The 13,096-nt window shown below is 42.6% G+C and overlaps 1 protein-coding gene across 3 annotated transcripts in view; it reads right to left on the bottom strand.

Moving 5' to 3' along the window:
- Cdh6 (cadherin 6) overlaps positions 1-13,096 on the bottom strand; it is a 137,272-nt gene that overhangs the window by 29,942 nt on the left and 94,234 nt on the right. For all 3 annotated transcript variants that reach the window (XM_057789587.1, XM_057789589.1, XM_057789588.1), the window contains exons 3-4: positions 5,245-5,539; positions 1,407-1,526 (exon numbers count right to left, since the gene is read on the bottom strand). In XM_057789587.1, coding sequence (XP_057645570.1) covers positions 1,407-1,526; positions 5,245-5,539 — 415 coding nt within the window. The remainder of the gene's footprint in view (positions 1-1,406; positions 1,527-5,244; positions 5,540-13,096) is intronic.

Raw genomic sequence — 13,096 nt, 5'->3', positions numbered from 1 at the left:
ATTTCTACCTGGATATCGTAACCCAGAAAGCTCTGGCTTAAAATAAAGAACGTTTGAAAAATGTACGAGAGGAACTTGATTCAAAATATGTATAGAATCTACTGTACAATACAAATGCTTTGTACTGGAAAACAAACCAGCAGATAGCATGGTGCTTTTGACAGAGGCGCCTTTTTATTCTGCATTATATGATACACTTGTGCTCCACATTGTGGAGAGGCCTCAGTACCTTGGTGCTATTTATAGCCTCGCGAGCACACACTGCCAATGGGTGGTTTGTTCTGAGTTAACCCCCTCTCAGCCCAGATGCTTCTAGTTAATATCAACTAACTTGACTAAGCATTTCAAGAGGTGTCTGAGCCCCAAATATCCACAAAATCCGGGGAGATAGCAAGAGATGGGAACGAGAGAAACACGGGCTTCGCAGCTCTCAGTACCATGTCTGGCCTCCTGACCAGAGGGCAGGACTGAGCCCTGGAATGACTGGCTCCTTTCCTGACCTGTGATCTGCTGGTGGGAAATGAGATGGAAGACAGGTTGTTTTTATGTTAATCTACTGTCTTCTCGGATTGCCAGCTCTCTGAATAAAGCAGTTTTAAAGATTCAGTTCCTGTCTCTTCTCATTCGCAATTGTGACAGGCAGCAATGAGTCCAGCATTCCACTTAGACTTTGCAGGCAAAAATTCAGAAAAATAAGATGCTGTAAGAAACATTCTATCCGGCAAGCTGATTCACTGGACCAGGGATGTGGGACAGGATAGGCTAGACCATGGCATCAGAATGAGACAAAAATCTTAGTGGTTTGACCGAGCTATGGTTCAATTCCTATTCAGGCTCTAAATAGGCACCAGGGATCTGTGCTCATAGTAACACTCCAGCATCTGGGCTGAGGCCCTGTCTCAACAAGGGTTTCCATGATCGCTGTGACCAGGGGTAGGGAATGTGACAGATTGCACACAACTCTGCTTGGAAGTGACTTATCTCACGGCCACATTTTATTTGTGCAAACATGTCCCATGGCTATACTCTACCTAGCTTCAGAGCAGAACACAGAGAGATGTGGCACCATCAAGTAACCAGAAAAAGAGAAAAGAGGACTCAGGATTTCTGTGAATAGGGTCAACCATTCTCAGAAAGGGCTACTCCTTCAACTTCATGCCAAACTTGGTGGAAAAAGAGAGGAATGACTCTATCCTATACGTGTGCTGTGAAAGGCTCATTGTCGTTTTTCTTTATTAAAATTATCTGGGTGTCATGCTTACAAATAAATCATTAGAGTTTGGCAGAGGAACGCAAGGAAAATCCAATCATGCTGATTGTTTTTTATTAAACAATATGCTAGGTCAGCTGAGCATGTCAGTTAAAATTACAGAGTACAGACGAGGAGATGCCGAAAGTATTCTAACCTGTTTCCGACTCCACTGAAAAGTAGGGCTGTCCCTGTAGGATGCTGTAGACAACTTTAGCACTGTTCCCATATGTTGGGTCGTCAGCATCCGTTGCAGTGACTTGGACTACAAACGTGCCTGTAATGACAGAAAAGTAACTGAAAACAGCTTGGTATGTGTGCATATGAAGAAAGCATGATCTCAATTAATTTAAAAATGAAAGTACATTTTAATACATGCATATATTTGTGTGCATCTGATGGCAAGAAGATAATTTATAGAAACAAAGAAATTCTTTCTTTCAATTGTGTGAATCCTGAAAATCAAATTTAGGTCATCTGTCTTGGAAACAAATATTTTTGCATTGATCCATCTTGTTATGCTGGTTCATTTTGTTGTCAGCTGGACACAAACTAAAATTACCTGGGAGCTGGAACCTCAATTTAAGTGCCTCCATTGGACTGGCCTGTAGGCATGTCTCAGGGACATATTCCTGACTGATGGTTGATATGGAAGGGTCCAGTCCATTGTGGGCTGTGCTACCCCTGGGTAAGAGATTCTGGGTTCTGAGAAAGCAAAATAAGCACAGGCTATTTCAGGCAAGCTAGTGAGCATCACTCTTCCATGGTCTCTGCTTCAGCTCCTTCCTCCAGGATCCCATCTTGATTTCCTTTGATGATAGACTGTAACCCCAAAGTCACCGTCTTTTATCACAGCAATATAAAGTCAACTAGAACACCAGCTTCCATGACAAAGGAGTGGAGAGTCACAGTACAATGTATGTTGTTGGGAAGCCATTGATCCTTGACTTGAAAGGGATCAGATTCACATCAATGAATGCTGTATGCAGTAGGTTAAAAAGAAGGGCAGCCTTGGGGAGAGGTGAGTCCTACCCATCTCCTGTGATGGCATGTGACTGGACTGTTGCTTCAAGGGTTCTTTCAAGTTACTTAGGACTGACGTAGGTACCTCGAGACAATCAGCCTCTTGAATTATTTTGTCCAGAGGAATTCTGTTAGGTATTGTCTAGAGGGTGGCCACTTGCAATTTTGCTAGAAATTCTGTTTCTCGTGGACTGCAATGTGGCACATGAAGCCACAATTGTAGCAGCTGTTGTGCTATTAGTTATGCCAGCCTGGGCACAAAGATGAACAGGACAGATAACCACCAAGAAGCCAGAATCCAGATCAAAATTTTCCAAAGATTTAAGTACTATGATCAGCAAATATCTTCATTGTTTAAACTTGTTTGAGTCAGGTTTCCTATTATGGGCCCTTAAAATGTCTGATAATTCTAAGAGGTTGAAAGACTTTGAACCTTTAAAGGGGTAGCGTAGACCAGATAAAGAATTAGGGCTGGCAGTAGAGTACATGTAGGAAGCTCCAGGTTCAATCCCCAACTCCAAATAAACCACTTCATTTATAGAAATAAATGAGGTGACACCTGTAACCTCATCCCTCATAGAGGATCAGAAGTTCAAGGTCATCCTATACTATAATGTGGGTTCAAGGTCAGCCTGGGCTACCTGTTTCAAAAAACAAAGACAAAACCAAATATTAGTTGGTTGGGATAAGACACTGTAAAACACCGGATAGTATAATTTTAAATTAAGATTAAATGTACAGAGGAAGCTCTAGTGTTTTAGGCTGGCATTCTTACTTTGGGAACCCTTAACGGAGAACTTTGGAAGTAGTCCTACCTTGCCTTAAGGCCATACTAATTTCACGTGTGTGTTTGCATGTCCGTTACATGAGTGAGAAGTTCCGAAAAGGCCCTCTAAGTAAGGGTACTCTATGGCTGCTTTTTGCTGTTCCTATCAGATAAGCAGTGGTTTTCCTGCTTTTGAGAAGGGCAGGGAAGTTCTATGCAGAGAATAGGAGAATTTAGAAACTGCTTTTGTAGTATCTAACCATTTCATTTATTAAACAATAGAGTGCATTGTCCTAGGCTTGAATGTGTCGGCTCCCGTTGTATCGTGCTGAGACATGAGACACGATACCCACCTATACAATTTGGCAGGTTAAGTGGCCAGAGTGAGAGCCTCCTGGGACTTCAGAGGGAGAGTTAATAGAAGTCAACAAACACCCAAATTCTTATTTGCATTAATATAAGTTCTGCGTGCCTTTGGAGTGTGATTATCTGTTGTTCTAAGCAGCCATTAGGGGCAGCTACGGAAGGAGAGGCTCTACGTCTGTTTTTTTATTTAATCCTCATGATTATCCTTTGGGAGTAGACATTTATTATTTATTTTTGTAGATGTGGAATTGGAGGATCAAAGAAATAAAGATCAGATAAATCAAGTAATTTGCCCAAGGCTACACTGCTGGCTATTAGTGGAGACAGTTTCTAATTCAGGTAGTTTTGATACTGAAGTACACTTTACCCCTTTGCTGTTGTCCTATTACATATACATATGTAATGTATATATACACACACCACTCCTTTATCTATGCCAATAATGATTCTTTAGACATGCATTTTGGGCTTTTCCCCAAATATTTCTAACGTATACTTAATTCTTTCCTGGCTTGAAAAGTAAGTGACAATCTAAGAGGAGTGCAGGGCATTAAGGTTAGTTTGGGATGCTGCCAGGGACAAAGATAAATATCTTTCTTTAATTCTTCCTTTTTTGCTTTTTTTTTTTTACCACCTACAAGAAGAAAATCCTCCAACTCATCCAAGAAAAAAAAATTCATTAAAAATAATCCCTGCTTCTTTCTTTGCTCTGATGATCGTTTCAGATTTTTCTAACAGAACAAAGTGGCATCAAATAATGTGATTGTTTCTTCCTCGGGGGTTGGGGGGATGATGATTTACAATCACTTCTCCAGACTGAATATTTTTCAAAGTTTGGACCTCTGAACACCAATATACCTCCTTTCTACTTGATGTAACCAGAGAAAAGTTATTCTGTGATTTCAGCCTTTTTGAAGTTGGCTGAGTGAAAATAGAAACCACCCTTCCCTTTAGCGGTTTGGGGGTGTCACTGTGTTTGCCCTGGGAAATATTTTAAAGCTTCTAAGAGTGGGAGCAATAGAATGTTTTCCTTTCTTTAAATCCCGTTTACCTTCTTCTAGCTTAAGCAAGCTAAGTCCGCACAAATTAAACTTAAAATTGGTAGCAAACTTGTGCATATATATAATAATAACCCTCTGTATGAAATCTCATGGACGTCATTACTGTCAGCGTACTGTTTGTAGATTTGAAAAAAAGTTTCCTTGAAGTCTTCCCCCACATTCATAGTTACTTAACACAACTGCCAGTGTTTTTTTTTCTTATTAAACAAATTTCTAATAACTGTGGTGTGTATGTGTGTGTGTGTGTCTGTGAGTGCCACAGCCTGGCTGGGGGTCAGAGGGCGTTTTTATGGAATTGGTTCTCTCCTTCCACTTTCTGGTCTGGTATTGAACTCAGGGTATCAGACTTTTGAGGTAAGTACCTTTACCTGCTGAATTATCTTTCTGGCCCCGTCAGCACTTTTGAGACTGAACTGTAAAGTCAGGCTTTAATTTTTAACTGAGGGGATGTCCCCCCTGCCACAGACAAATTGTGTTGTTGGCTGAGGGCAATAGAACAAGTAGCTGTCTTTCAGTCCAAGAAAGAGGAGGAGAGAGAGCAGGTGAGGTGGCCTCCCTGGCTCCCTCCCAGTCTCCTCCCTGCTGCCACACCCTTAGGAAAAGCTGTCTTCTTATGGTAGTCACAAGATAAGACTAAAGTGACATTAGACCATGGGGTGTTCTCATAAAAAGGACATATGGTAGTTTGGGGATTTGGCTTCTACATTCTTTCAATTAGTTAAATTTGGCTCAGGGCTCTTCCCTTGGCGGGTGTGGAGACCCCACTCTGTTGAACTCACCGACATCAGCCATCTCGGGGACCGTGGCTGTATAAACGTCCTTGGTGAATATTGGCTCATTGTCATTGATGTCGTGGATCTTGATGATGAATTCAGACTCAGGCTCCACAGGTCTCCCTGTCCTTCTGTTGATAGCTTGAGCTCGAAGGATGTAAACGGGTTTTTCTTCCCTGTCCAGTCTCTTCGTGGCCTGAATGTCGCCTGTGTTTTCATTGATAATGAAGAGATCTCCTGCCCCATCTCCTGAAAGGATATATTTAAGTGATCCATCTCCTCTATCCTGGTCTGAATGTAACTAGTGTAGGGAAAAAAAAATTAAAGAAAGTAAAAGTCAAGCATGTGATCCTAAACTGTTTCCATTTCACCATGCAATCTATCTCAACTGTTTGCTATTTGATATCAACAGTCTCCAAAGGCAGGTACAGCTCTTCCATTTTAAACTATCTGCATAACCCTTTAATAGAAAACACCATTCATTAATGAACACATTTCTTAATCATGGAATTTTCTAGAAAAAATCATAAAATTTGGCAATCTTTCTTATTTTGAAAAAGGGAAAACTGAAGACAGAAGCAATTTTAAAAGCCCAAGATCATGTAAATTAGACTCGATGAATCTTTTCAGTATGGATGTCAGATCCTGTGACAGGACTTCCCTAGTCACTTTGCACACACAAACATTTTCCAAGTGTCCCACTGCTTAAAAGACGTGTAGGTATAATCTGCCTTTTGGTGAATTATGGAAGCTAGGCAATCGGTGGATGGAGATCATAATCCATTTTCTGGGGAGGAGTGATATGTGTTTGTTTGCCTGTCTTTTTCAGTTTGAAGCATCCAAGAGACCTCCTCAGTGATGCTTTCAGCAGTGCCTTGAGATCACGTCACTAGACAGTCCATCATTTCCCTGGGACAATGGTATCTGGCATTTGGATTTTAGTAGGAGACAGGAAGTGACCTTCTGATGTGCAGAGACGGCCTACAATTGAAACAGTCTGCCTTATGAGTTAGTGAGACCTGACCCTCCACCCCAGCTCTTGAAATGATACAAGCAGAGGTGACGAAGATTCACTGTCAGTGAAATGGTCCAGAGGAAATAGTGGAATTAAGTGGATGTCTAGCATTCCAAGATCATCACCTGATGATCCTAAGTTCGAGAAGTGGTTCCTGTTTCCTAACTCCTAGATCGCCTTTCAGAGTTGAGTTCCTAAATTCTTCTTCCCCACCCTAGCAAAAGTTTAGGTCTCCTAGCAGTCCAAGTCCATTCACAAATTTTCAGTGTGTTTCATTGTTTCTGGGGGTGACCATTTAACAGCCGGCGTAACAGGCATCCATGCTCACAGACATGTTAGTTTCAGAATCTCCTTACAGTCTTCACACAGAGGAGCTAGGTGACTATGGTAACCACAACAATTCATGGGCTCTGATTAACACTGCATGCGCTTCTACAGCAGTGGTCCTCAACCTTCCTAAGTCTGTGACCCTCTAATACAGTTCCTCATATTGTTGTGACCCCCCCAGCCATAAAATTATTTTCACCACTACAACATAACTGTAATTTTGCTACTGTCACAAACTGTAATGTAAATCTTTGTTTTCCTACGGTCACAGGTAACCTCCATGAAAGGGACAGTCAATCCTCAAAGAGGTTGCGACCATAGGTTGAGAACCTCTGTTCTAGAATACCTGCAGGTGGACTCTCAAAGCAGCAGGGAACTGAGACGATGAGCTAAGCAGTTTTTTAAACACACGTTCTATGGACTATCTACTACACGGGGTACAGAGGGAAAGAATTCTGTGATCCTGTGTGCTTGGGAAATACTTAATCTGACTCCTTCTTGGAGTAATCTGCTAACACATGAAAGACTGTGAGGGCCTGAATGTCAGACTTTCTGTGGCATGATTTTGTTTAACATGGCTGTCTGGAGCTTTAGTGTTCAATGCTGTATGACCTGTGACAGCCTTCCTGGAAAGTTTCTTTTGAAATCCTGAGTATCTTATCTGTCACTGTAGAAACAGGAAACCCAAAGTTCCAATTAACATAGTGTTTCAAAATCACACCCAGCTCAAGTGAGAGTCAAAGACGAGAACCTGGTGGCAGGAAGGTGCCCTGCAGAGTATTTGGTGCAATGTCCCCATTTCTGGAGCGAGAGAGACTGTGTCCAGGGCCACACAGCTACGCTGAGTTAATCACTGAACTGGAGAATGAGAATATTATTCATACAATTAGTAGCTTTGAAGGCAATTTGGCAGAAATAATGGAAGATAAAATGCGAACAGGGAGGAAATTGCTTAGAAGTGAGACAAACGCCATAAGAAATGTAAAACAAGGGCGCGCTATGATTTGTGTAATGCGATACGCCAAGGAAACGCCGAAACCACCCTGACATAGAAAGAGCCGCTAGGGAAAAGTTAACTCTCCGCTGACAGATTCTAATGACTGAAGAGCGCTCTTAAAAAGCCATTTTATTAACTCAAAAGCAGAACAAGCCCCGCCGATGTCCTTTGGTTGCATGGTCCTGGGCAGCCGTGGTGGGCGGCCGTGGGCGGCTGTGGTTGGTGGTCACAGCCGGCAGAAGCGTGTAGCATGTGGGATGTGCATCTAAGCCCTACGTACAGGTCACGCTCACTGTGTCCCTCGCCAGGTGTGAGACCACAGCAGAGTCAATTAACCTCCCAAGCCGGGACCCTTATCAGCAAAATGAGGCTAATAAGGGCTGCAGGACAAGCGGCTGGGAAGAACTAATTAGAGGCTATATACAAATACCTCATTAATTGCCACATAAACATGCAATAAAAGCACGGTATGTGTTTTATGAATTATAAAGAGTCATCTAAGTGGAGAGATATTCCGGGAGCATGAGCATTAGCTGTGGATTTATCATCGGCATGTTTTTGCTCTTATGACTTTGAGAACTTTGTCTGAGGACCATAGAAACCCAATTTTTGTAAACACTTCCTATCTCTCAGGTAAAATCTGTTATGAAAAGCCAGAATTCTTCTATTTGGTGGCAACTGCTGTCTTTACGTATGATTTATTCTACGCTTTATTCCACTAGATCATAGACTCTCCTCGGCTGCTTCTTCCATCACCTGCAGTGTGTAATTGTTGCACACTCAGTCAGAGAATACCACATCTGGTCACAAGATTTATGCAGGTAAAAGTAATCAGGGAGTTATTTTTAGCTGTCAGAAGTGGCCATTTCCATGAATTATACTACAAACACCCGGGACAATAGAGAGGCAGAGGGGAGATGCCGGCCAGTGTGAACAGGGACTGTGTTGCAGATCACGGCTCTGATTTATCAATATTTGAAAACCAGCGGGGAAATGCATCTCTTCGCTCAGGCCTGGCCTGATAATAGAAGAACTTAACCTCCTCCCTCCTCTCAGCCCCCAACATGAGCTTCCTGGCTCTGATGGTGCAAGTGCAGGCCACAAAAACCCGCATCTCTCTCCACTCTCCTCCCTTCTGCGGAGCAGCCCTGGGGCCAGCTCTTTCCTCTGTTCTTGGGAAAGAAAGAAAACAGAAGACTCGGCCGCCTGTGAAAGCTGTGGCAGCAAGCAGACATTAGGGCTTCATTGAGCACTTAGATTTTAATTGGATTTTTTCTTTTGTGATGTCATTCATCTTGGCCGCTGGAAGAGACAGAAGTTAAACAACAACAAATGAAAGGTTGTAGGTCGCCCGAGGCATATTTTTACTAATTTCAGTGTAATGTGCCTGTTCCATTAAGTTTAATCATCTGGTTCACTTTGAACGTTTCACCATCAAGTAAGAATTAGCCACTTCCCTCCCGAAGTCTTATCTCACCTGTGGCGGGCAGGGTTTCTCACTACTGTATCTCTGACACTTTCAGCCAGAAGGCGCTCTGATTTCATTTCTCTACTCACTTTTTCTTCTTAGTTATTTTTTAAACAACAAATGTAGTGTCGTGGAAAACAAATACAGGGATCTCTGTCGCATGGCCCCATGGTGGGTGTCACCAGGCAGAGGCAGCATCATTGCCTGAGGGGCTGTCCCTGGGAACATAGCATCCATTTACCAGCCACATGGACCAACTTGCTGCTTAATTTTGAATTCAAGGGCATAGCATTAATTGTATAGATTTTTAGTAGTCTGTGAAGCCAGCTAATGCTGCTGCTCTGTTTTCCCCATTCCTGTGCGTCACTTGGTGAATCTCTGAGTCGGTGTTTAAACTGAATCTTCTAAGCACACTCGCGGCAGAGGTGGAAGACAGAGTCTCAGCCTAAGATTCCCAGGATGGCACGCGTAAGTGCCTACCACAGTCAGAAGGGAGCTTATGGACGTGAACACGTGCTGGTTGTCTGAAAGAAGACCCTGGAAGAATGTAGTGTGGCCTTTTAGGAAAGAAACAGTTGCTCACTTGAGATGTCCCAGGACAACCGGAGAGCAACTACAGAAAACAGACGCTGCCCACTGGGACTGGGGTAGAAAGCAGTAGCTGATGTGGAGAGAGAACATCACTTTTGTGGTCGGCAGATTAAACATCATCTCACATTGGATCTTAGCCGAAAGTCTGAGAAGTCATGAATATTGTTTTGAACTAGGAAGTGAGTCTATCATCAATTTATGTCAAAAGGATTATCTGGTATTATTATACATGTTTGTATATATTTATACATTTTCCTATATATTGTCCTGTGGTGGTTTGAATGAGAATGGCTCTCATAGACTTTGTATGGTTTGAATGCTTGGTCCCCAGTTGGTGGGACTGTTTGGGACAGATTAGGAGGTATGGACTTGTTGGAAGCAGTGTGTCACTGAGGGTGGCCTTTGAGATTTCAAAAGCCACACGAGGCCCAGTCTCTTCTCTTCTCTTCTCTTCTCTTCTCTTCTCTTCTCTTCTCTTCTCTTCTCTTCTCTTCTCTTCTCTTCTCTTCTCTTCTCTTCTCTTCCCTTCCCTTCCCTTCCCTTCCCTTCCCTTCCCTTCCCTTCCCTTCCCTTCCCTTCTTCCCTTCCCTTCTTCCCCTCCCTTCCCCTTCCCTCCCTTTCCCCTCCCTCCCCTCTCCTCTCCTCTCCTCCTCTCCCCTCCTCTCTCTCTCTCTCTCTCTCTCTCTTTCTCTGGGCTTATTGTTTGTGGATCAGATGGGAGCTCTCTGCTCTTGCTCCAGCACCATGCCTGTCTGCTTGCTGCCTTGCTCCCAGCATGATGATTCTGGACCCACCCTCTGAACCTGTAAGCAAGTCTCCATTTAGAAGGTTTCCCTTGTCAGCTGTCTTGGTCATGGTGTCTCATCACAGCAATGGAAAAGTAAGTACACAGTAAATAAATTCACTTAAGATAGTGAAGGCTGGGGAGATTTGGTGGGTAGATTTTATGTTAGAAAGAAATTGAACCCTGCAGGAAGACAAGTCTTAGAAATTGATTCCATTTTAGTGATTACAGGATTGGGTAAATAAAAATATGTTAAAATTTTCATATCATATATTTTATTACATGAGCGTTAACGACTTTACATGAGTTAGCTCATTTACATCTGATAATTATTTCACAGATGACAAAGTTGAGGCTAGCATAATTGTGACAGGTGCTAATTGTTCTGCAAACTCCTGATAACTTTGTATTTCTGTGAGGAACTACCTGAGGGAGTTATTTTATTTTGGTTTATTTGATTTATTTTGGCCCATGGTTTCAGAGGCTTTAGTCCGTAATTGCTTGGCTCTATTGCTTTGGATATGTGGCAAGGGGGCTGAGGTAGCTGCTCCCCTCCTACTTGTCAGGAAGCAAAGCGGAGGAGGGGCCAGAGCTCTTCTAAACAGAGGCCAGCTGTCAGCAATCAGAGTTATTAAACTATACCTTGTTTTATAAAGATTCTACTTCCAGCCAGACCACCAAGCTGTTCCACTGTGTGTGTGTGTGTGTGTGTGATGCCATCTACAAACATTTTGGGCCCATTATTTCTGGATACCCTGGGATGCACATGGACCACAAACTGCAGGCAGACAGGATTGCTTTAGTACCTGGACCTCTGGGAGACAGTTACTATCCAAACCATATCTCTGCCTTCCTCTGTTCTTCCATAGTCAGTAGTTCTGACTGGCACATGGCTGCTTAGCCTTTGATCACCTTTTCATAAGGAAATACACATATGTGTAATTGTCAGCGCCCACTGCTTAATAGCAACTGGCTTACAGAATTTTACTCCCAGGCTGAACCTGGTTTCCCGAGGGCTGATGAGGACTGAGCCTGGGGGCACAGAAGACCACAAAGGGGTGGGACCTGGGTTTTGGAGTCATCTCTTGCCTGAGCAGCATCTAATATGATACAGAAAAGTATCTTAACTTCAGTCTTGGTAATTCTGCTTTCTGCTTATTTTTTTTATCTGTTGCTGTTACAGTGATTATCTCTTTATACTGTCTCACTGGTTCTCAAAGATGGCAGGAGTGTGACCTGGGGTCTATCTAGAAGCATACATGCCCGGCCTAGACTCAGGAGTTCCCCCTGCAACTTGTGTTTTAAGAAGCCCTCTAATGGATCCACTTTAATGACCTTTATTTTTAATGACATGTATGTGTGTGCATCTGTGTATGAGTATGTGCGTGTATGTGTTGGTGCCCGATCAGGCCAGAAGACAGTGTCATGTTCCCTGGAATTGAAATTACAGGCCATTGTGAACTGTCCAACGTGGGTGCTGGGAATGGAACTCAGGAGAGCTCTCTCTCTCGAATCTTGTTTACTCTTTCTAACTTTCCTTGTATATAGTGACCAAGAAACATTTCTGGTTATGATCAATATATCATGTTAAAATACAGGCTAGTTAAAGAAAAGTTGTAAAGTTTTGTAAAGTTATAAAGTTGCCCAGAATTCCATTCGTTAGGTCATATATACAAAATCTAAACGGGAGTTTTTATGTGTCGTTGTGTGTACAAGACTTTAAAACTGACAGAGATTTTTAAAGCAAACTTGCCATGACATTCATTAACCTCATTCAGGATTTTTCACAGGTACCCAGATCGGGGTTCATTCAGACAAAATTGGGGTGGGGGGAGGTACATAAAGACTTAAAATCAAAAGTTAAGCAGATATATACAGAGACGATTACTTCCATAGCCAAATCCTGCATTTTTTTCCATTCCCCCCTTTGAAAGTATTTCTAACACTGAGTGAGGACAGCCACACTTTTGTTGGACTACTCAGTGAAATAGATGCCTGCTTGTCGGTGTTTGAGTAGATGCTGCACATTTTGCAATGAGGAATAGGAGCCCTCTACCTAACTGATGGCTGCTGGGGTCTGAACCGCTGTTTGAACCAGTACAGTCACAATGGGTGAAAGGTTGCACTTCCATGAAAGAAAGCAATGGGTGTAGATTCCCACAGCATACTCATCTTGCCACTTTGGGAAACTTAGTTAGCTTTTCGAAGACTATTTCTTCATCCACGATAGGAATAATAATGATATTTCATTTACACGTATGTTGCTCTGAAGATTGCTAAAAGAATGCACGCAGATGTTTGATGGCGAGTCTAGCTCAGAGAAAGCCTTCTGCAGCTTGCTACTGTGTTTGCAAATATGAAGGACTCAGACAGGAGATTTCTGAAAACGCAAAGATTTGGGTTTGAATTTTGGCTTTCCTATTAATTAGCAAATTAATTAAGCCATGCTAGACTCCATATGTCCCCTGCAACACAGTTTTCATAATAATTAACTTTGCCAACTATTCTTCCCCTCACGGCCCCTTAAATGCTGCAGGCTTTGGGCTTGTGTCTCAGGGCCTTCCCTTCCATATTTCATGGATTATCTCAAGTGAGGTCATTTCTTTTGTTTGGTTTTGTTTTTTCAAGCATGCAGCTACTACCTATGAGACATTGCCATCAATGCCCAGGCTGTCT

This window comes from Chionomys nivalis, chromosome 15, assembly GCF_950005125.1.
Source record: "Chionomys nivalis chromosome 15, mChiNiv1.1, whole genome shotgun sequence".
Taxonomy (NCBI): Eukaryota; Metazoa; Chordata; class Mammalia; order Rodentia; family Cricetidae; genus Chionomys; species Chionomys nivalis.
The sequence above is the reverse complement of the archived record's forward strand: the minus strand, read 5'-3'. Positions and strand labels throughout refer to the sequence as shown.